Below are 24,149 nucleotides of genomic sequence, written 5' to 3'. Positions count from 1 at the left end.
ATGGAAGATAATAGAAGGTGTCAATGTTCATTCATTTGGGTTATGCGGCATATGATATCCCACAGAATAAGCTGTCAACCCTCATAATGGCCGACTCATATATATATATATATATATAAACACTACTAGAGATCGAGGCAGTTGCTTTGAGCAGACAATATTTGGGTTTTATGAGAAAAGTATAATGCAGATATGAATCCATAAAACCCTCTTGCAGTACCTTTGAAGCTCTTTAGAGATCCCAAGTCTCTCTCAAGTGTACTCAAGAGATGCTGGGACTTAAGGCTAGCTAGCTTGCAACTAAAACAGCAGTCCCAGCTTGGAAGTCCACAAAAATGGGCAGATTTTTTTGGCCTTCACAATGAAACGTTGTCAAAAGGTACAGCCTCTGACCCAAGAATCTGATTGGGACAAATCATTCAATGCTGCGGGGGCGATGGTGATGTGATGCATGGAAACAATAGCTGTGATATGCATAAAACCAAGAGTTTGTTAGGTGGCTAGAATGGCCGGCATTGGGTGGGGCCGTGGTGGCCATGGTCTAAGTTTTCAAATTTGAAGGTTTCCACTTTCCAAAAGAGGGAAAGAGAGTGGTGAAACGACCACGCTTCTACCCATACTGGCCAATACGGCAGCGTTTACCAGGCAATGAGACACAGAAAAAGCCAAAACGTCGTCTTCCTTTTTTGGGCCTCTTTCGCATCGTTTTCCAAAAATGTTCTCCAACTCAATCGTTTTTTTAAGTAAATTCTGCGCTAAGAATTCAAACATGAAGAACAATTTTCTCATTCTGTCTAAAACGTAAAATTTCTAAAATATTATCCACATTTTTAATAATATTTCATAACATTTTATATAAGAAAAAAAAACCCAAACATTTTAATAACTTGTTTTTCTGAGTCAAATCCAAAAAATAGCCTATTTTCAAAATAATTTTATCAAAAAATACTTTTAAGTTAAAGCCATTTTCTATTCTAAAAATTAAATAAAATAAATGTTTAAAAAAATAAATATTCGTTCTAATACAGAGGGATAGAGAAAAAAAATTATTCATTTGCCGTATTAACGACTTTCAATTAAAATAATGAGAAAATCCTAGATTGAATTGATGTCTATCCACCATCTGTTCGTTCTAGTCCACAGCATCATGTACATTACATAAAGCTATCCGCTGGAGAGGGATAGAGGAAAACAAAATTGTTCATCCGCCATATAAACTAGTTTAAATCAAAATGGTGGGAAAAAAAAAAGTAACGAAGAAAATTGAAGCCAAAACTAATATGTCTTTTGAATCAAAGAAATAAACTGGGTCCTTTTGTCATATTCTCAGTTCTAGGTATCAGGAGCTAGGGCAGGGTTGTTCCTTAGCTGAGGAATAGGCAGGTAGAGTGATGATCCAGATTGGCCTAAGTTTGAATATGGTGAAGAAAAAGATTGGGATCCCATTTTGATTTGACAGAGATGCAAATCAAAATCGAGGAAAAACAACCCCGACTAATTGGTCAAGTATCAACTGGTAGGTAATCCTCCTGAAAAAGCAGGAAGACCAGAATGCAATGAAATAAATAAATGTGTTTTAACTTAAAGAAATAAGGCACAGAATGTAACAAAGGATGATCCAAAGTTCATCTCTGATTTAAAGGATAAACCCTTCTATTAAACGACAAGAAACAGCTACTGGGTTCAGCCAAAAGACCCTCCTTAATGGTGGAGGTCTAAAGGTACTTCTAGTTTTACAAATTCAAAGTACCCTAAAACTAATCTGTAAAATGCAGAAATACCCAAGTAGGTGGGGTCAATGAGTTAGGATAGCTTGCACTGATTTAAGGGGCTAGTCTTTGGGTCCAAATTTGAGCCTAATGGGTTGATCCCTTTCAAAATTTCCCTGAAGAAAATGGTTAAATGGGCCTGGAACAGCAAGACGGATCAACCTGATCCCTTCTCAAAAGGCACTCGAACATAGAGTCGGCCGTGCAAGCTAACAACAGCAGATGTCTGCAGTGGATCAATTCTTGCAGGTAAGCTCACCACCTGAAAACAACGCCCAAATGAACTGATTAATATCATAGCAGTGGGATAAATACTTATGGTGCACAGCACAAGAAAAGCATTGGGGGCAGCTCATTTGGGAAAATTTGAGACCTTTCCGGGTCCAAATAGGTGCTACAAAGTCAAGAGCCTAATTCTTATTTTTTGTCATCAGTCCTCACCAATGACCACAGACTACCAAGCCAAGGACAAACCCTAGTAGTATACAGTGAGTGATTTATATTCCAACCAGTTATAAAAAAAGGTCAAAGACGTACCTTTTTGAAGGGTTTTATCCCCCAAGGATTGTCAACCTGCTCTGGCTGACCCGTTATGACTAGGCGTCCAGCTGGATCAGATTGAACCCGCACCTGCATCCACCAATGAATGTGGTCATCGACACCATCATTAAAGTTGAAAAAAATTTCGTTATCGAATTACGTAAAGTTTTTAAGTGTTCCCCAATTATGGCAAATGGGTCAAGGATGTACGTACCAAAAGGAAGTAGGGTCATACAAAATATTACTGAATATGCCGGAACTAGTTATCAGACTTTGTATTTGTCCAATTACAAAAAGGCAGCGAGTAGTCCATTTTTGTAATGAGAATAGGAAAGATTATCATGCACATGGAAAGCAGGCAACATCAATGGATTGCAAACATCCTCTTTTTGGGGATTTTCCAAGTAAAATATGAAGAGCTTATGGATATAAACAATATTATCTTTCAATGGTTTCAAAGAAATGCAAGATCTCAAGGGCCATAACAATGATTATACTGAAATAGGCCAAATTAAATCTTCTACACAGGGTCTCTAGCTGCTATGTAATATGACTATAATTATTGTAACTGCACCAATAACCCCCTGCCAAAACCGGCTACCAGTTATGTCATATCAAAATCAGCTCCAGGAAAAATCAAGGGCACCACAGGGAGGTGACAGAACAAAAAGAGAGAAACAAAAGAGTTTAGCAAGAGTTGCTTACCTCCTCACGCAGAAGCCCAGGGACTAGAGCATATACCTCGAAGCAATCTTTCTGTGCAGGAGATGGGAAAGCTAGTAAGAACTCTAATGGAACAAATAAACTATCCAGCAGTTGACTAGTTATCTATGACAGTATGGTTTTAACAAACTTACAGTTTCCCGCACATTGATCTTCACCCAATCAGCAGGAGCTCCAACATCAGCAACTGTAGCATCCAGCCTGGAAGACCAAAACCTATTTAGCCTTTCTTCAAAAGTAACAGAAAAAGTTGTCTTCTTTTATGAACAAAAAAAACACATGCAGAGTTTTAATCTATTTTTTTAATGATGGGCATAAACCACATTTAGTAAATCTTTAGTTAATTTAAAAAAAAAATGAAAGAAAGAAAAAAACCCACTTCAGCCCAGTTTCAAGAGCAAAGGGATGTGCACTGCAGCAAGGAGCTTGCACTATACCATTAGGTTATCAAATGTGCTCAAAGAACATGGGGTAAAAATCTAACTAGGCTTCGGATTGGCACAAGCAATTCCAGTATGGTTTTTCTCACTTCAACTACAATAAAAGGCACTTGAAAAGAAATCCAGCAAATAAAATATCAATAAAATATCAACAAAAAAATATATATATCAATAATGGTCATTGTAAGACCCAGCAAGTAATATATTTCTTTTTGATACACTAAGTAAAAATATATGTACTAAAATGCACATCACAAGAGATCCAGTAAGTAACTATTTTAGTTGTGGTCATTATTGATAAAAAAAAAATTTAAAAAGTGATTCAATTGGCAATATCATAAAGATAAGTTATTATGGAAACAAAAAAATCCTTAATAATGGTCCAGTATGCACTTGTCAACCAAATGATCTCTGCAACTTGTGAACAAATGTAGAAGATAGAGAAACAAGAACCTAGAATAAAAAGAATAATAAACTAAATATAGAAACGGTCATGGATCTCAACTGCTTAGCTGCTTCAGCTTTTTCGACATCCTCCATAAGAGTTGGTTTCTTGTGTTTATGTAAACCTGAGTCTACAAACCAAATACCAATTGAGAAATAATTTTGAGAAGCAAGGTAGGCAGGTTAGTACTTTTGGAGAAGTTAAACCATAAAGAAGAATACCAATGCTTTTGAGTGGTCTTTCACGCTTTTGTGCAGAATTGAAGCTCTTATCCTATGAAAAGAATCAACACATCACTAGAATGAGTTTTACCACCAAAACAAAAGTAACAACATCAATATGAATGAAATGGACTCCAGTGTCAACAGACCTTGATAATTGGCTCACCAACCTCACCATATCCAAAGAGACGCTGAACATGCCAACCCTGCATAGCACGAGCTGCAGCATCCCTTCGTGCCCTGCCTGTTCCTGAAGCTTGGTAACCACTTCCCTGCACAGAAAGCCCAATCATAGATGGATGTGTGCCCATGGGTGTGTGTGTGTGTGAGAGAGAGCATAATTCCAGAAAAAAAAAAAAAAAAACTACTTTTAGTTTTAATTAAGTTATCATGCATTTCTTATGTTACTGATTTAAAAAATCAAGATGGCATATCAGCAATATGGGTCCCACACAACCATTCATTACTGTAGATGGGACAAAATTGCAAATCCATGTGTAGATGCAAATAAATTCCAAGTCCAGCTGTATGAATATCTCTTTTGCATCTAAAAATGTGATGCAAAATAAACCAGAAATCAAGACACATACCCATAATCCATGTAACAGGGAAAAATCATATATACGTATAAACCATGAAAATTCATGCAGCTTTCCATATTCTGTAAATCACAGATCAAAGCAAACTCAAGAAGGTAACTCCAGCAATAGAAGCAAACTAAATTCTCTACTTCTCTTCCATGGAAGTTTACAATTTTTAATTTGATGTAATCTTTATCTCTTTTCTGACGGGTTTCTTAAAATATCTACAGCAATCTCCATCTTGTTCTTGATAAAAATTTTAAAATATGTACACACACATATTCTGTACTCTCCACCTGATATTAAAATTCTACTTAGTTCTTCACCTAGCAATTGAACTCCATGGTTTCCCAGAAGTTCACCTTTTAGTGAACAAGTAAGATTCCTGTTGCATCCCAGATCTTATATTCTCTATTTAAGCACTCCGCCACTGTGCCGAGCACCTAACAATAGATTGATAAACTTTTCCTTCCTTTTACTCCATCAGATTTCTGTGTTTTTAAATGAGCAAGAAACAAGAAGATTTTGAAGAAACAGGAAACCGCAAAGGAAGTTGTACTTCCACTCAAGACTACCACATGTCAAACCCAGTAAGACAGACATCTCACCAAGGTATGGAATCTGAAATAAAGGAAACACACATTCTCAGATTATAAGCTCTATCCTGCAAACAAGCATGCACTTAACCTTGAACTCAAGTAAGAATCTTACAAAATTATTGAGCCTCAGTTCAGACTTTTTCCTACGTCACATACTGTCCATGTGGGCATAACAAGAACATTGCTTAATATTAATAAAATAAATCCTAATCCAAATCCATCAAACAACCACAATATTAAGAATTAAATGAATTTTACCTCTTTTTCTTCAGTTTTTGTTTCAGAGATGGGTACAGACGAGGGTTGAAGCTCACCCCTGTTCCTTTTATGCCTTTCATATTCCAGAAGTGCCTAGACAAACTGAAGAAAATCAGGGAACAGCTGACACACGGGCTACTTATTCAATCCAATGACGAAGATATGGGATGACAGAATAGCACTTGATATGATACAAAGTTAAAGTAGGCACATAAATAATAATAATAAAACAGCCTAAAGCAGTTGACAAAGCTATAAAAAAATTAAACATGGTTGCAAGTAATACTATTAAGTCATATCACCCATGTTTTGACATGAGAAATGCACAATATGAAACCAATCATACATGAGCATAGCATCATATCACCCAGTGCCAAAATAATATTTTAATAAAGGGTCAGGTTGTGCCTATACTACAGCAACAAAACTGCGACAATCCAGCAAATCACTGTAGTAACAGTGCGTCTTTGAGGAGAGTCATTATTGTTACAATTTATAACCAGTCAAAAACAGCAACATGGCATGCACAAAAAACAGCTGAATAGCATGTCTGATTTCTTGAAACATACTGCTAAACAGGCACTGCTGCCCATGTGCCTCAGACATTTCCTTTTTTCAGTAAATATATCTCAAGCTTCAAGCTATTAGGTCTATGGTGGGGTATTTGGATGCCACAGAAATTAATTCAATTTTTAATGTCCATATCATCCAAACACATGTTTTCAATGGAAATGAAGTCATTTCTAAAATGAGAAGTACAAAAATTTACATGCTCACTTGAACTCAAACATCCATGTCCTCCATGGTTATTAAGTAGGCTGACAAAAAGATGAAATCGACATTATGAACAAGAAGATTCTACAAAAATAATGGCCACATAGTATCCAATATATTGATAAATATTAAAAAGAGGTGACAAAAAAGCAGCCATCTCAAAAAGAAAAAAAAACAAATGAAATCTACTGTAAAGGATTCAAAATAAAATCTTCTTTGTAGATGAGAACCATAAAGCATTAAAATAAATAATGTGTCATTGCCAACTTCACTTAAGCTTTATCCAACTAATCAAGTATCACCTAAGAAACAAGATCCCTAAATCATGAAAACACAGATCCCATCTTCACAAACAAATAGCATGCAACTATTTGAAGCCCAAGAATAAAACACAAAAATTCAAAAAGGGGGAAACAATTTAGCAAACAAGCATTACCTTCTCATAGAAAATGCGGAATGTCCAAGAGACTGTAGTGCAGGTCCTGAGAGAGAGAGAGAGAGAGAGAGAAAGAATTGGATAAAGCCAGAATACCACAGTACTATGTTGGCTATGGGATTATATTGGATTTAAATGACCATGAATTGAGTTAGATCTTGGGATCAATCTTCACAGAGAGCATATGACTCCCAATATCTATACAATGGAGACTTGGAGTGACATTTATAAATGTTAATTAGCTCCATTTATTAATTACAAACTAAAAGATGTTAAACAATTGCAATAGGAAAAAAAATGATAAACTATGTTGTCTGCAACTTATAAACCAAAAGTTTTGAAGAATTTCAAGAGAAAAAACCATCACAACTTCCTATGTTAGCAATCAACAACTATGCTATTCCTTACTTGGGGGGATGGAAAGAGTCTCCCACTTGTCGCCACAACTTGGATGCAGTCACCTACAGATACCATAGAGCAAATATATAGGTCAGACAGAGGCTTTATCTTCGGTAGTAATTTTGGAAACTGCAAAACAATTGTATAATGGAAACCTTATTGTAAAACCTATAGAAACTTAAGTGGATCACATTGTTACAGTTTCATACGCTAAAATTTTTGTAACAAGGCCTGAATATGCGATATCAAAGTTAAATATTCCCACAAAAAATCATAAATAATGAGAGTCAAAATGCAGCTTTAAGTTTCTCGTATTCTCCAAGAGGACATGGAACTTTGGGGTCTAACAATATGGAAACAAGTGTTTGACAAAAACCAAGATGAAATCCAAACCAGCAGCAGCACCACACCCACCCCTCTTCCATTTTTTCTAATACAGAGAGAGGAAAAAAGTGGCTCTTTGCTTACTAAAAATATTATTTAAGATTATTCAAATGTATCAAAGAGTATGAAAACCATGATGTTAAGCATTCAAAAAAAAAAAAAACAGACATCTATTACAAGTCAAGGGTGTTTGTTAGCTTACTATACACTGTTTGCTCTATTACCTAATAACTCGAGATTTTGAGTTTGGTAGTTTAACCTCGAGGAATAGAGGCCTTCTAGGAAAGTAGTTATGGAGGTTCCTTAGGGAGAGTGATGCTTTATGGCACAAGGTCATCTTGAATATCTACAGGTCAAATTCTAATAGATGGGATGCCAATTGTGTTGTTTGGTGGTCATATAAATGCCCTTAGAGGCTATTGCACAAACTTACACATATTATTTGCATTTCACTCATTATTGTGGGGGGATGGTACAAAAATTTGCTTCTTGGGAGATCTTTGGTTAGGTTATAAATCTCTTACCGAGCCATTTTCAAACATATAGAGTAGGGTTGAGAAATGCTATTATTTTCTTCAATTCTAGTTTCATTCTCCATGTCTATATCCTGGAATTTTAACTTTTGTTGTAACCTTTTGGAGCAAGAAATTGACGAACTAGATCGTCTAACTAGTATAGGATAGGATATACAATATGATACATGATACATCCTTTGTATCTTGGTATACTTCGTGTATACTCTCTTTAGCCTTATTCATATTTCTTCAACTTTCTCTCCTCCTTTCAATTTAATTTATTTAGTCCATGAACACCAGGTTGTGGCGGAAACACAAATCAAACAAGATGATAAATAAGAGATGAAAAATGTCTACTAAGAGAGGAGGCAGATGTTGGTTTGCTGTAGAATCAAAGTCTTATGAAATCACGGCGGAGGTGGCTGGGGAGAGACTTAAGGGTATTATTGTGGAAAGAAGCAGAGGTTTTACCTCATGGATTAGATTTGGAAGCCTCAGCTTGTGTTGCTTATTGGAAGGAGTGGAGGCTTGTTGCAGGGGTGTGTTTATGCAAGGTCATGTTAAAAGTTGGGAAGATGGAGGAAGAAGGTATAAGTTGGAGATCCGTGCAAACGAGGCTGGTAGGTATATTTTATGCTCTGTGGTTGACTCGAAATTAAAGAGATTTTGTTTAGTGTTTCCAGAAGGAAAAGGTGTATTGGGAGGGTGGGTCTTGTTGGCCGAAAAACTTCGCTTTCTTGGAGTTGCGTCTTGGAAAAAGTCCAAAGAAACTGCTGCATTTTATGGGAAAGGGTGTACAAATGGGGAATCTGTGAGGAAAGACAAAAAATCCTATGCTGAAGCGGTGAATGCAAGAGGGAAAAAGCTAGGAGAGGCAGTGTGGCTTCAACTAGGGGAGGACGAAGTGTCAAATGAAAGGAAATATCTGGGACGGTGTTTGGTGGGAAGATGGGGACAACCCTCAATGATGGAACCAGATATGCAAGCTTTCGAAAGGTGGGGGAGATCGGTGTGGAATACTAAAGGAGGGGTGAAGTTTTCGAGGTTGGGAGGCTCTCTGTTGTTAATAGAATTTGAGACTAAAGAAGAGGCAGAAAAGGTGTTGTTAAGAGGACACCGGAGGTTTAAGGAATCATTCTTGAACTTGGAAAGGTGGGATCCAAAGGTGGGGTGTTCTCATAATGACGAGAGGGATAAGAGTATTTGGGTAAGAGTTGTGGGAATGCCATTGCATTTTTGGAGTCAGGAGATTCTCAGAAAAATCGGTGACGCTTGTGGGGGGTTCATCGCAGTGGACGAAGACACTGCAAAATTTAAGGAATTGAAATGGGCCAGACTACTAGTGAGATCGGAAGGCTTAGAGTGGCCGAGTTCACTGCAAGTGGCAGTCGGGTCCATCTGTTATTCAATACAGCTATGGTGGGAGGTGAAACCAGGGTTGACGGCAGTGATTCCGGCGACCAAAAACGAGATGGGCAACGAGCGAAAGGTTAGGGATGAAGGAGAAGGAGACTCATGCGCTGGGTTCAAAATGACGAAGGTACGGACGCATGGAGAACCTGCAAAAGTGGACGTGCCGTGTGAAAGTGGTGAAGGGGGATGCAGCAAGGCAGCTGCGATCTCTGCAGCGATGTCGGAAAAAGCAGCAGATGGTGTCGGGTCCTCAGATGGCCAGCAAATAGCGTGGGGGAAGAAAACTGTTCGCGGGCCTGAGAATAGCTTTTCGCTGGGCCGGCAAATGGGGGTGGACTTGGGGCGAAGGCCCGCAGGAAAGGGCCAAGTGACTGAAGGCCAAAATGACTTAATGGGAATGGGTCGGCCCAAATCTTCACTCCATAAAGAAACTGCGACGGAGTTGGCCCGATCCAGAGAGGCTAGGGCTCCCGACAGGGAAATGGGCGACAGTGGAGAGCTTGAGGGGGAAATGATAGCCTCTCAGATGGGGTCGCGATCACCGGCAGTCAATATCACAGAGTTCACCAACGAAGCCTTGCGAGAGGAGACGTCCAGGTACTCAGATCAATTTTACCGTTCTTTATCTTTGTTGGGGAAGCGGGAAAAATCTCTTTATTCTACTCCTTCTGTTCGACGCGGGGAAAGCGTAGCCATGGCTGGGGTAATAAATCACAGTAGTAGCTCGGATGAAGTTGGGGGAGAAGTTATGGGCCCTTTAAGAATGATATGGGCGGATGGGAGGGAGGCCGAGGTATTGGAAATTGCGGGGATGGAAGCCGGGGTCTTCGGAGAGAAATCGGAGGGGGTTACGGATAGGACCATTCATGAGAATATGGAGGAGAGGGAAGAAGAGGAGGAACCTTGTTGGCAATCCAACAGTTTGGCTAAGTTTAGCCGCTATATTGGAATGCCGACGGAGGGATTTGAAGGGGAAATCCTGTTATTACTAAAAAGAATGAAAGAAAGGAAGATTCAGAAAGGACAAGTGGATGGTAGAAAAAGGAAAAAGCTGAAGTCTTCAAAATTTGAAAGAGAATTGAGGAAATTGGAATGGACAGTGAACTATATTGGAGAAGGAGGAGGAGAAGAAGGGGAAAACTCGTGCAGGTCTAAATGAGGTTCCGGATGCTCACTTGGAATGTAAGAGGGGCCAATAATTGTGACAAGAGGAAGGTTATAAAAGCATTGATAAAGAAGCAGAAGGTGGACCTGGTTTGCCTTCAGGAAACTAAGATCCAAGACATGTCAAAGGGGATAATCAGGAGCCTAGGGGTGGGAAGATATCTTGAATGGGGGGCAGTGGACTCAAGAGGGGCAGCTGGTGGTATAGTGGTGTTTTGGGACAACAGGGTATTGGATTTGGTTGATATTCAAAGAGGGGTGTTTTCCATTTCCTGTATTTTCAAGAACAGTGAGGACGGATTCATGTGGATGTTCATAGGGGTATATGGCCCAACATTGAGGAGAGAAAGGGAGAGTTTTTGGGAGGAGTTGGGGGCCATTAAGGGGCTCTGGAATGGGCCATGGTGTGTTGCAGGGGACTTTAATGCCATCCTAAGTCCTGAAGAGCGCAATAGAGGGGGGAGAATGAATTCGAACATGAGAAGGTTCTCAGAAATCATTGAAGACTTAGAGTTAAAGGACGTGCCTTTAGTCGGGGGCCCTTTTACGTGGAACGGAGGGGTGAATAATCAGACATTTTCAAGGCTGGATAGGTTCTTGTTTAATGAGGGTTGGGACAACCACTTTGGTGACGTGAGGCAGTGTATCCTTCCAAGGCCAGTCTCTGATCATTTCCCCGTTCTGCTGGATGTAGGGGGTGGGAGAAGAGCCCCTTCCCCTTTTAGATTTGAAAACATGTGGTTGAAAGTGGAAGGTGTTAAGGAGCTTATGAAGTCTTGGTGGGAGGGGGTTAGTTTCAATGGATCAGCAAGCTTTATTATGGCTGAAAAAATAAAAGTTCTGAAGGTTAAGCTGAAGGAGTGGAATAGAGACTCATTTGGCAGGATTGAGCTCAGAAAAAATGCTGCTTTGGAGCAGGTACAGATCTGGGATGCAAGGGAGAAAATTAGCAGACTGAACTTGGAAGAGCTGGAAGCTAGGAAAGAAGCGAGGGAAGACTATAAAAAATGGGTTTTACTTGAAGAAATCGGTTGGAGGCAAAAATCTAGGGAAGTGTGGCTGAGAGAGGGGGATAGAAATACAGGTTACTTCCACAAAATGGCTAATGCCCACAGGAGGAGGAATAACGTGGACAGAATCAAGATTAATGGAGCTTGGTGCATAGAGGAGAATGAGATTAGGGAAGGGATTGGCAATGCTTTTAAGGTACTGCTGTCCAGTTCGGGGGATTGGCGTCCTTCTATATCCGGGCTGCAGTTAGAGACTTTGGATCAGTTGGATGCTAACACTTTGGAGAGCCCGTTCACGGAAGAGGAGGTGTTCAATGCATTGTTGAGTTGTAATGGGGATAAAGCTCCGGGGCCAGATGGACTTTCTATGGCTTTCTGGCAATTTGCTTGGGATTTCGTGAAGGCGAATGTGTTGTGTTTTTTCAAGGAATTCTATGAAAATGGGAAGTTTGTTAAGAGCCTAAATGCAACTTTTTTGGTCTTAATTCCAAAAAAAGTGGGAGTTGAAGATTTGGGGGATTTTAGGCCTATAAGCTTGGTGGGAAGCTTATATAAGTGGTTGGCCAAGGTCTTAGCCAATAGGCTAAAAAAGGTGGTTGGAAAGGTGATTTCCAAGGCCCAAGGGGCGTTTGTGGAAGGAAGACAAATCCTAGATGCAGTGTTGATAGCCAATGAAGCCATTGATTCGACTTTGAAAAATAATGAGTGTGCCATCTTGTGCAAGTTGGACATAGAGAAGGCCTATGATAATGTGGATTGGACATTTATTCTCACAGTTATGCAGAAAATGGGTTTTGGGGAGAAATGGATCAGGTGGATAAAATGGTGCATCTCCACTGCAAGTTTTTCTGTGTTGGTCAATGGAACCCCTACAGGATTTTTCCAAAGCTCAAAGGGATTGAGGCAGGGTGATCCCCTCTCCCCTTATTTATTTGTCATAGCAATGGAGGTCTTTAGTGCTTTTCTCCAAAGGGCTGTAGAGGGAGGCTATTTATCGAGGTGCAGGGTCAAGGGGAGGAGTGAAGAAGGGGCCCTTATATCCCATTTATTGTTCGCCGATGATACTCTGGTATTTTGTAAGCCGTCTCAAGACCACTTGACTCATCTTAGTTGGTTGCTTATGTGGTTTGAAGCCGCTTCGGGGTTGAGGATAAATTTGGACAAAAGTGAACTCATTCCAGTCGGAAGGGTAGAGAATATGGATGAACTCGCTTGGGAGTTTGGTTGCAAAGTGGGTAGCTTGCCGTCCACATATTTGGGGATGCCCTTGGGGGCTTCATTCAAATTAACATCAGTTTGGGATGGAGTGGAGGATCGATTCCGTAAAAGGCTAGGAATGTGGAAGAGACAATACTTATCCAAGGGAGGGAGGGCAACTTTAATTCGAAGCACGTTATCGAACTTACCAATCTATCTTATGTCTTTGTTGTGTTTACCGAGTGTAGTCAGACAGAGACTAGAAAAGATTCAAAGGGATTTCCTTTGGGGTGGGGGGAATTTAGAGCAAAAGCCTCATCTTGTAAGATGGGAAGTGGTGTGCTTAAGTAAGAAGAAAGGGGGCTTAGGGGTAAAAAACCTATCAATTCTCAACAAGGCTCTTCTTGCTAAATGGAATTGGCGGTTCGCTAATGAAAGAGAAGCTTTATGGAATCAAGTGATTAGAGGGAAATATGGAGAAGAGAGAGGGGGATGGTCCTCTCGGGAAGTGAGAGAGGCTCATGGCTTGGGGTTGTGGAAAGGGATACGGATGAACTGGGAATTAGTGAGCAATAGGTTGGTCTTCATTGTTGGTAATGGAAGGAGGGTGAGGTTTTGGAGGGATAAATGGTGTGGGGATTCTCCTTTGTGTTCGTCCTTCCCGTCTCTATTTGCTTTACCTAATGATAAGGAAGAAAGTGTGGCAAATGTTTGGGATTCTTTGGCGGAGGGGGGTTGGGGGGGATGGAATCCTTGCTTTGTAAGAGCTTTCAATGATTGGGAGGTAGAGGAAGCGTCAAGTTTTATGGAGCGGTTACATCATAGCAGAGTTATTGAAGATGTGGAGGACAGGGTATCCTGGACTGAAACTAAGAGTGGGAAATTCTCGGTTAAATCTTTATACTTGGCTATTGAGGCGGGGGGTTCGCCTCGATTTCCTTCAAGCCTTATTTGGAATGCGAATGTGCAGCCTAAGATTAGTTTTTTTGCATGGGAGGCTACATGGGGCAAAGCACTAACCTTGGACAAGATGCAGAAAAGAGGATGGGCTTTGGCAAATAGATGTTTTTTGTGTCTTGAGAATGAGGAGACCATAGACCATCTCCTTCTTCATTGCTCAAGAACAAGGGCCTTATGGGATCTTCTTTTTACTATTTTGGGGGTATCTTGGGTGTTGCCTTGTTCTGTTAAGGAAACCCTTCTAAGCTGGCATGGATCTTTTGTGGGCAAAAAGCGTAAGAAGGTGTGGAGAGCGGCTCCTCTGCACATTTTTTGGACGGTTTGGAAGGCGAGGAATTGTTTGGCTTTCAAGGATGATATGGTGTCTATTCAAATATTGAAATACTCCTTTATTTTTTCTCTTTGGGCTGAAACAAAATTGTTTATAATTGATTGCCCCTTAACTATAGCTAATTTTATTGATTGGATGGGCGCTAATTAGGATTGTATGTTGGGACTTTATGTTCGTTTAGCTTTTTCTTGATGGAGGGTGTATAGGTTTGTATATCTTGAGTCGCCTTCTTGGTGTCTCTTTTTTAATAGAATACCTTTTACCTATCAAAAAAAAAAAAAAAAAAATGATACATGATACAATAATATAACGATACATACATCTTCAACTATTTTGCATAATTTAAAAAAAATCAAATTCATAATTTTTTAATTAAAAGAAATTATTATATTAATTGTTTGAAATGTAAAGAAAGGTTAGGAATTGATAATAAAAGTGAGAAAAAGATTAAAAAAAAAATCCAACATGAAAAACTACATTTTTACTATCAAAGGCCACATTTAAAGTCGAGTAAAAAAAAATTTCATTTGAATGATTTGAATGTTAACATTGAAAATTATGGTAATTAGTAAATAAAAACTTTTACATAACATAATAATAATAATAATAATAATAATATTATTATTATTTAATTTCCTTTTCAATAGAGGAGGAATGATGACGAATATAAAAAGTAGGAACTTTGAAGATAACACAAAGAAATATATGCAAACATACATACATACATACACCAAAAACACACATGAGTGCACATGCTTAGTTATAATTTGGAACTAAAAAGCGTATCTTTTTCTATTTTTTTTTTTTTTAGATAACCGAAGAACTTTCCATAGGTTTGCATGGCCAAGCCCTTAGGACTCTCCATGGGGACCCAATCCTCGGGGTGCTGACCGCCCCGCAATAAACAGCACCAAGTAAATTCAAGATATCATCAATGGAAGGATTCGAACCCAGTACCATATGTCCTTACTAGGACCACACTTTCCAGTGTCACCCTAACCAACTAGGCAACCCTGGTGGAAAACTAAAAAACATATCTAAAAATTGGTTATAAAGTCTTGATGTGATGAACATATACATCGAAGTCATATTTTGTTAAATTGAATTTAATGTTTTCATATGGCATGATATAGTTTAGTATCTAATCCCACTATCTTTCATAAAATTGGTTATAAAGTACTCCATGCTTTATAGTTCTAATATATATTCACATATATGAATATTTTTTCTATTTATTTTTTACTATATAGAAAAAGACTTATGATAAACGCTACAATTGTGATATGGAAAACTAGAAAGACAATACACGATATGCTTTACAAGTTAACAACTCTGGATTGTACTATTAAAAAGTAGAAAGACGACACATGATACGTTTTACGAGTTAACAACTATGGATTATGTTATTATCTTATTATGAGCAACTAAAAAAAGGACCTAGAAGTTTGATGGGTGGTTGAACCAAAATATTGATATTTCTTCAAAGTTAGGACGTTCCTTCTCTTGAGTTCCTCTCTTAGGCAATCATGTGGTAGATGCATTAGCAAAAGTGAAATTAGACATATGATTTCCCTTTTAAGAAATTTTATACCACTGTGAATTACAACTAGATTTGACTCTTTGAATTATCATACACTTATCCATCTTTGTTATTAAATTTTGTATAGAGAATTGTGTTTTTGATTAAAAGAAAAAATGGAAGTTTAACCTGTTACAATAGCTCTAATTCCTAGAGGTCTTGAGTTTGATTGTCTATTTATTTATTCCCCTATTTATTTCTTTATGATTCATTATTGGCTCTTTATTTGCATGTTTAAGCCACAAGTGAGGAAGAGTGTTAGCTTTATACATGTTGTTGACCCATTACCTACTAACTTAAATTTATTTCGTCAAGCTTAACATCAATAAAATTTACATGTATGAGCATTTTAGTCATCTAGTTAGGGAAAGCATAAACATAACATCATATCCACAAAGACACACACACACGAGATGCAAACTCCCGTCATAAAGGGATCCTTAAACTTAGTGTTGGTGCTCCATAAGCATCTAACACTTTAAGTAATGAAAGTAAGAGGCAAGGTTTAATAAATTAAACCCAGTTGAGTATAGTGCTTTCAAGCTTGACTTAGATGAAATTGGGAAGAGCTCAAGTTGAGCTTAATGTCCTCTTTAGCTTGAGCATTCTTGTTTGAGCTCAATTTAATGAGTTATAAGCAAATCACATAGTTCTAAAAGGCACAAGGCACACCCAAGGTGCAACAAAGGTATTAAAACTAGGAGTCACTATGCCTTTGGTCTAGGCGTGCATAGGTGCACCTTTAAACAACTATGGAAAATCAACCTCAATTTGAAACACACTCATTGAGTGGCATTAAATTATAGCATTAAAAGTTAGAAAGCCATGCACTCATAAATCTCCAAATATTTATTTTTTTAATAGGTAAAGATAGGTATGCATAAATTTGTAATAGAAAAAGGTACACCAGAGTACACAAGACATATACAAGGAGCACTTAAAGCAAGGCCTCGAAAGAAAACACACAAAAAACACCTTAACACTCTACAAGACCTGACCCGCTCCGCAAAATCAAACAAAAACATTGAAACTTCACTTATGCACATAAGTCTCCAAATATATGTTTTCAATAAGTCAAAAGAGCAAAGAGAAGTTTGTACCCATTGATAGGTGTGCGGCAAGCATTAATTTGCCACAGCAGCATCTGTTAATAGCTCAAGGCACTTCTTTCTAAAAGTTATGATGCCTTTCTATGACAAGGCAAATGTTATTTTTACAATTTAAAAGGTTTTGGCAACTTTAAATGCCTGGGAATCAAAATATTGACCGGGGAATTGACATATTCATAAGGCTACTTGAGTTATTCTATTGTTGCTTGAGAATACTACTTTTAACAAGCAAGGTTAGAGTTACAAACTTAATTTAGTAAATCAGTTTGAAGAAATCCTAAAATAGCTGAATCAAAAACCACCTAGTTCATTTGTTAACCTACTGAAATCTTATAAAACTATGAAGTTGTGCCTTAAGGCACAATTCTTTCATGCCTTTAAACATAAGGTTACTATTTCACATCTGTTTCTTGATTTCATGGATCAAATAAATAAGTAAATTTGTCAAGGAACCAAAAGTCAAATACTTATCAAACAGAACTTCATAATTTTAATTTTTTTTCAATTGTGAAATCAAACAATTGAATTAAGCATAAGATATATCCAACATAGTATACATCCTGAAAAGGATGCGTATCCTTATGAAAGATGACTAACCATATGACAATAACAAGCAAAATAATATGCCATGAGAGTTCATATATGATTCAACTCTGTGGCTGAAATGGACATTAAAGAATTGTGCGATTAGCGAGGTTATAAATCCATTTCACACTCCCAACTTTTTTTAGATCTATTTTTCCCCCTTTTTTTAATCGAAAAGACCAATTTTCATTTATCATGAACAAAGAATGCTTAGACTATCAAAAGATCAGAACAAATTTACTTAATTTTGATAGTCTTAGGATTTTTTTGATCGCACATACACCGCTGGTTTTAAATAATAAATACCAAAAGGTGCAGACTTGCAGTTCATAATCAATCTACCATCTCATAATTGGTTCACATCTCAATGATCTTCTAGAGAAAGCTTAGCTCCCTAGTATAATAAGATCCTTCTGACAATTCAAAGTTCAGAATACTAGAAAACACTCAACAGGAACATAAATCTTGGATGCTTAAGACAGTGATCAACCAAAATTTTGTAATATAAATATAGTCTCCTCAATAAGAGTCACTAGTTAGTAGGTGTATTTTGATATCGTCAGCACAAAACGGCACAAACATGGCAATCTGAAAAACAGAAGACTTGATCTGGGAAAATGTACGTTTACTTCGCAAAAGGTTTAATTTATTGATTCTCTTATAGGTTCATAATATCTCCTCCTCTTTGTGAAGACAAAAAGCATAAAAAGGGTTTAATCAAATTCTAATGGAAATTCAGTTATATTTACATTTACACTGTGCTTGGCTCTCAGAGTAGTAGGAAATGAAATGAAAAAAAAAAAAAATACAGGAAGGAATCTCAAACTCTTGTTTCATCTACCATGGTCCATGGAGAATACAAAGGAAAATAAAACATAAAATAAAATATAATGAAAACTATTTAAAAATTATTCATTATTCAAATTCTCTGTTCTCTATGTAAAAAAGGAATAAAATTAGAGAATGATGGGAGAAAAAATTTAAGCATATACCTATTTTTTATTTTCTTTCACTTTTCCTCCATATACTCTTTCACTCGTCCCATTCCTCAAATTTTCCATGATCTAAATGGAACGGATTAGCGATAGCATGATCTCTTTATTTTTTTAATATACAAAGAGAGAATTTGTAAAAATGCCTAACAAAAAAAAAAGGAGCACAACCCAAGCACACAATATGTAAATATAGAGAGCACCAAAGACAAACAACAAGAAGATCTTAGCTCCAACCAAAAGAGTCTACAAAACCAAGAATGATACTCACATAGTATTAGGAAACCTAATTAGACTAAGAATACAAAGAATTTATAAAGGAGTTTCTCCTCACCAAGTTTAAGCTTCCCACACTCTCAAACATATTTTATTCCACCGTTTCAATAAAAACCATATAAAGCAAAGAGGAGCTAACCTCCAGAATTTCATCCCTTTCTTCCCTATAGATTGCCATGCCAACCTAATAATAACTCCTTGACCAACTAGGAAGCATTAGGAAATGCCAAACAAAGAAAATATCAAATGCCACAAATTGTGAGGCATTCTACAATGAACATAATATGATGTGTTGACCCCTCATCATTCTTATAGAGGAAACACCAAGTAGGTTCAGGACATTCTTGTTTCTTAAGTTGATCCAACATAATAATTTTCACCTAAACCAACTCCCAAATAAAGAAGTTGACTTTAGTAGGTGCCATAGGTCCTTAAACCTCCATTACAGAAAAGAAGCCCCACTCCATATTCAAGAAGCTATAAAATGATTTAACTGAGAATCTTTTGTTCTTTACTAACTTCCAGTCCAATTTATATGAACAATCTACCCTCAGAAGAATGGATAAGCCGTATAAGACCTTGAACTATCTCCATCTCCATTGTGTCTAGGAAATTTCTCTCCAAAATGAGAAACCGATGTCTATGACTAGTTCTTCCCAAAAGTCAGCTAACCAAACTTCTCTTTGAGATGTAATACCAAACAAAGATGGGAACAAGTTCTTCAAAGGGTGATTTCCATTCCGTGTATCAAACCAGAATGTGTTCCTGTCCCATCACCATAGTGGTCATGCAAGATATGAAATCATTTCAACCTCTTCTAATTGTTTCGCAAATGCCCACGCTAAACACCTTCTTTCTTTTCTTTGAGATCCAACCACTTTCCACCTCCCCAAATTTATTTCCATCCATGCTTCTCCATAAATGGTCTCGCTCTTCCACATACTTCCAAAGTCATTTGACTCAATCCCAAGTAAAGCTTGTGAGGTGGTGAGTTGTTTGTTTAGATAAGTGCCTTCAAATACCTAAACCTTCCTTTCATTTATCTAAACAAACAACTCACCACCTCACAAGATGAGTCTTCTTCTCTAGCAAGTTAACTTTCAATTGAACCTTTCCTCAACTAAATCCCAAATTGACACAAACTTAAATGAAGGACTAAATGATAACCCTAAATATGTGGAAGGCCATTTCCTCGCCGTAGATGAGATTTAGACCTAGCATGCGACATTTGTTCCCAAAAATCACTCTCTTTCCTTGTATACTTCCCTATTTCCGTTTTTTTTTATAGGTAAAAAAAAATTGTATCAAAAGCGCCCTTGTATACTCCCTATTTCTTCATTAAATGTTTCCTGTTAAAATTACCAACTTTTTTCATTAAGAACATTTATTAGACCTTGTGCATCTATATATATTCTTTTATTACATACATATTATCTAGATCTAGTAGAAATCCCACATAAGCTTACTATTTTCAAAAGATATCAAGTACTTGGGCCTAATTATGTGCCACAATGATCCACTAAGGCAATAATAACATTAATGATAAGATACATCATTTGCACGTTGCACATTGTTTGTAATTCTGAAGACTCAAAGGGAATCATTTATTCTTCGTATTACACATTGACGCAGAGGTTTGAATTGCAGACAAGGATTGCAACAGTATTGTTTTCAAATTTTGGCTTTGACAGAAGTTTAATTTCCTATTTATGTATATACATACTTGTATGGTGGGAATGGTGGGCAAATGAAAATTACATAGAAAAAGCATGTTTCAATAACTGTTCAATGTATGATGAATGTTGTTTTTGGCACCAAAAATGTCATCCTCTTGCATGGAAAAAAAACCAGAAAACAATGATACTTTATGTTGACAGGCTTGAATCTGGACCATCATCCCACATGGGGAATTCACTGATGCAGGGAAAGCAACTTTCACACTGTATCTTGAGTAACTTTCCTAATTGCTCACACAAAGCCCAAATCCCTTATTTACTCAAAGGTTTTTACCTGAGAAAAACAATTAAACTTTCAACTACAAAATCTTACCCAAGCCACAAACTCACAGAAAGCCAGCTGATTAAATATCAAGATCCCTCATAGCTTGATTTATGTAGTCTCATCCCTCCTAATTAATGTAGTTATATCTTATCCAAATGGGGTCTTAATTGATGGTTGGGATTGCATCAATTTAAGGTTTGAGATTGTTTATGCACAGTTCTTAACCATAGAAGGTCAGGTATGTGGGATGGTAAGGTGTCACAAGTTCAAGGGGAAAGTAGAGAGAAGTACGAAGTGAGATGGATTAAAGAGAATAGTAGTAGAATCAATAATAGAATTTTAGGATAGCAGCAAATTTCTTCCCTTTCTATTGGTGGGAAAATTGGAAATTGAGTTTTTTTTAGTGCTCCAAATAGGTAATTTCCTCATTAACTATTCCATGTTGACATAGAAGTCTCTAAAGATGAAGCATGTCAAAAAGACACAATGATCCCTACTCTTTTTTCATTCAAACCAAAACAAGATCAATGCATGTCAACGCCGCCTCAATAAGCCTCCAGCTCTAATTACCAAACCAAGTCTCCAAAACCAACTCAAAGTGCACAAGAGTGGGAGGGCCAACTCTGCATGCTCAAGTCTATTTTAGGCCCCTTGAACCCTGCTCCGAACTTGGGCAAACGTATTAACATCAGGACATTGTGTTAATGGTAACACCTTTGAGGAAAATATATGAGATCGTCCAGCCACAACTATTTCAAAGGAAACATTCATGCTTTCGTGTAATAAGAGTGAAATAATCAGTACATGGTGTCACTTTTAACATGGGATAGTGTGTTTGAGATCCCTTCACCTTTCGCCACGAGCAAGCATCTATATTCCATGAGCATTCAATTGACTCAGGGATGTACTTGGAGATAGACATCCGCATCCAAATGTTGTAGCACTATAGTATAAGAAGAATATGGACCTATCCATGCATTGGAGCCAAGAGGTAAGGTGCATCAAGTGTCATGTTAGAGTAGAACTATCTTGAATATGTGACACTTTGTAATTGGTTGGCCACAACAGAGCTCACATGTCACATCAAACACTTAGCCTGTAATGATTCATGAGTGGACTTTTCAAAATAAGACATCAACTGGAATTAATTGTGATAAGGATTTTTAACTGGTTAAAAGTCACATGGTTTTTTTGAAGGGAGAATAACTATGCAATTGAGAGTTTGCTCTAACAAACTCTAAGATTTTTGCTTACAACTAGCAAGCTCAATATTATCATGGGTTTTACTCTACAAAAAGATATCATATCTCTCTTACAAGAAAAATATTCACTCAATTAAGAAGTTACAGCTATGGTCATTCATCAAATTCAAGAAACTTCCAAAACAAATCCAAGAATTGTTAATACAAATTTGCAATTGACTGAACAATTTATTTTGTGAGTTACTACATACAAGCCTAAATAAGTTTAATCCTATCCCATGCACCTCTTAGAATTTTCCAAACTCTAATCATATGAACATACACAACAATAAAATATGAACTAGTTTAAGCTTTTACTCATCAATGCCCAGTAGTTGTTACAATGAGATTAACTTGAAATATATGATGATACCTGTAACACCATAGCGAATATGTAAAAAGTAATAATAACCAAAAACATAAGGAGAAACATGTATAATACCTGATCATAGCCTCCCAATCTAGTTACAGCTTTCCATAACCTAAAACCTCATTGCAAGCATGAGAAAATTAGCCCATGCCCAAAACCAACCACTATGCAAGATACATAATCCAAACCAGAAACTTACTTTAGCAAATCTAATGGCTCTCCGTAAAACTTGGGGTGTTTAAAATCCAGGGAATGCTCCCTATAGAAACTCTCCACCTCCTTAGCAAAATCGGCAACCTCCTCACCTGTCCCCAATTCGATGGCATCAGCAACCTACAATTCAAACAAGAAACAAATGTTCAAAAACCTCCAGATTAACTGGGTCTCTGTCAACTTCCCTGCTCCATTATTTACCCTAATTCTTTAAAACCTTTTTTAAAATTTTTGCTAAAATTACCGCTTTATCATTGAACTCATTCTTCAACTCCCCTTCACTCCCATCTTCATCTTTTGCAATAGCAGACTTTGCTAGTGGCTGGGGTGTCACAGCTTCAAGCTCATTTGCTCTCGGGGCATTATCATTAACACCAGAAGCATCAACATTGGTTTCAACCTCAGCAATGGTTTTAACATCGGTTGGATGATCGGTAATGGGTGATTCATCACTCTTAACATCAGAGGCTGCCTGAGAAGGAGCCGATTTCAAATTCTCACCAGGGTTTTCATCCTTAGCCGAGGGGGGAGGAGGAGGGGATTGCACATTCTCACCGGGGTCTTTATCCTCCGCCGAGGGAGGAGGCTCTTGTTCTCCGATTTTGGCATCAATCAGGTTGATATCCGACTCTCGCTCCATCTTTTGGCCATCCTCCATCTCGCCTATATCCATTCTACACTCCAAACGTAATATTATATTACGCTATACATTACTATACGATTCTCGTACAAATCATTTTTTAAAAACAATATAAATAATAAAGTAAACGGATTGTTCACGAAAACGACATGCGCTCTTTTTTGAAAATCACTCACAACCTCGTCTGAGAAATGAAACCCTAAATTTCAAAACACAAGATGCGAAAAGTATACCAGATAATAAAAAAAGAACCCGCGTTCTCGTTTCTCAAATGCGCATCAAAACCCAAAACGAAGCTCACCCACCCAAAAATTTAAACATCTCAAAGAACCCAGATGACAACAAACGGAATCACCCAGGCAGATCCTACCAACACCCAAATAAACGAAAAACAAAAGCAAGAAACAAAATTGTTGGGAGAGATGGGTGGAGAGTATATGAGGCTTGCCTGAGAATGAGGCAGGAATTGGAAAAAAAAAAAGAGAGAGAGAGAGAGAGAGAGATGGAAAGGAGCAGCAATGAGGGGCGCGCAGGGAGAGGTAGTAGGGCTTTTGGGTTCGGGAGGGAAAGGAGACGGGGTGGGAGGGTAAAAATGTGATAATTAGGAGAGAATGGGTCTGGGTTTAGAGGCTATACATAGAAATTAACGCAAATAAGGGAGAGTACAAGTGGAGTAATGGGAGAGGGCGGTTTCAGAAAAAGGACTTTCCTTATCCCGCCGGTCGACACAACCCACGGCGGCCACTGCTTCTGCTTCTCTGCTTCCGCCCTCCTAAAGTCCTTTGCCACTCGACATCTGTCCACCTGGACGAACTCTTTTGCATGAATCTCCAAAATGCCCCTCCATTGCAATTTTCCTTTCCAGGTTTTGTCCGCTTCACCCAAAACGGACTTTATGACCTACCCTCGAGGTCTGTCTATAAAAATGTAATAAAAATTTATATATCTGAGTAGGTGTAGCCATATTTTTATTGAAAAAATGTT

The 24,149-nt window shown here is 37.8% G+C and overlaps 1 protein-coding gene across 3 annotated transcripts; it reads right to left on the bottom strand.

The window, feature by feature from the left end:
* Positions 1-1,604: 1,604 nt before the first annotated feature.
* On the bottom strand, positions 1,605-24,070 carry LOC100265075 (AT-rich interactive domain-containing protein 6). Of its 3 annotated transcripts, none has more exons than XM_010665721.3 (14): positions 23,399-24,070; positions 22,770-23,199; positions 22,512-22,645; positions 22,385-22,424; positions 7,195-7,247; positions 6,787-6,832; positions 5,577-5,669; positions 4,288-4,410; positions 4,139-4,190; positions 3,978-4,047; positions 3,167-3,233; positions 3,015-3,065; positions 2,307-2,399; positions 1,605-2,031 (listed from the first exon to the last, which is right to left on the bottom strand). In XM_010665721.3, exons 2-14 carry the CDS (start codon positions 23,196-23,198, stop codon positions 1,927-1,929), a joined length of 1,356 nt encoding a protein of 451 aa, XP_010664023.1. In that variant the 5' UTR covers position 23,199; positions 23,399-24,070; the 3' UTR covers positions 1,605-1,926. The 3 variants fall into 3 exon arrangements, with proteins under 3 accessions (XP_010664023.1, XP_010664024.1, XP_019072249.1); XM_010665722.3 differs by having other exon boundaries at positions 23,614-24,070; XM_019216704.2 differs by having other exon boundaries at positions 22,770-24,070.
* Positions 24,071-24,149: the final 79 nt, after the last annotated feature.

Source organism: Vitis vinifera, chromosome 18 (assembly GCF_030704535.1).
Source record: "Vitis vinifera cultivar Pinot Noir 40024 chromosome 18, ASM3070453v1".
In the NCBI taxonomy this organism is placed as follows: domain Eukaryota; kingdom Viridiplantae; phylum Streptophyta; class Magnoliopsida; order Vitales; family Vitaceae; genus Vitis; species Vitis vinifera.
This window is presented reverse-complemented; position numbering and strand designations above follow the sequence as displayed.

Bases quoted from the DNA above. Each gene is read 5' to 3' on its own strand.
- LOC100265075 (XM_019216704.2), bottom strand. From the start codon at position 23,198: ATGGATATAGGCGAGATGGAGGATGGCCAAAAGATGGAGCGAGAGTCG. The intron at 6,833-7,194 runs GTAAGGAATAGC...TCTCTCTCTCAG, and splicing joins GACTCTTTCCATCCCCCCAA to GACCTGCACTACAGTCTCTT. The intron at 2,400-3,014 runs GTAAGCAACTCT...TGGTGGATGCAG, and splicing joins CTGGGCTTCTGCGTGAGGAG to GTGCGGGTTCAATCTGATCC.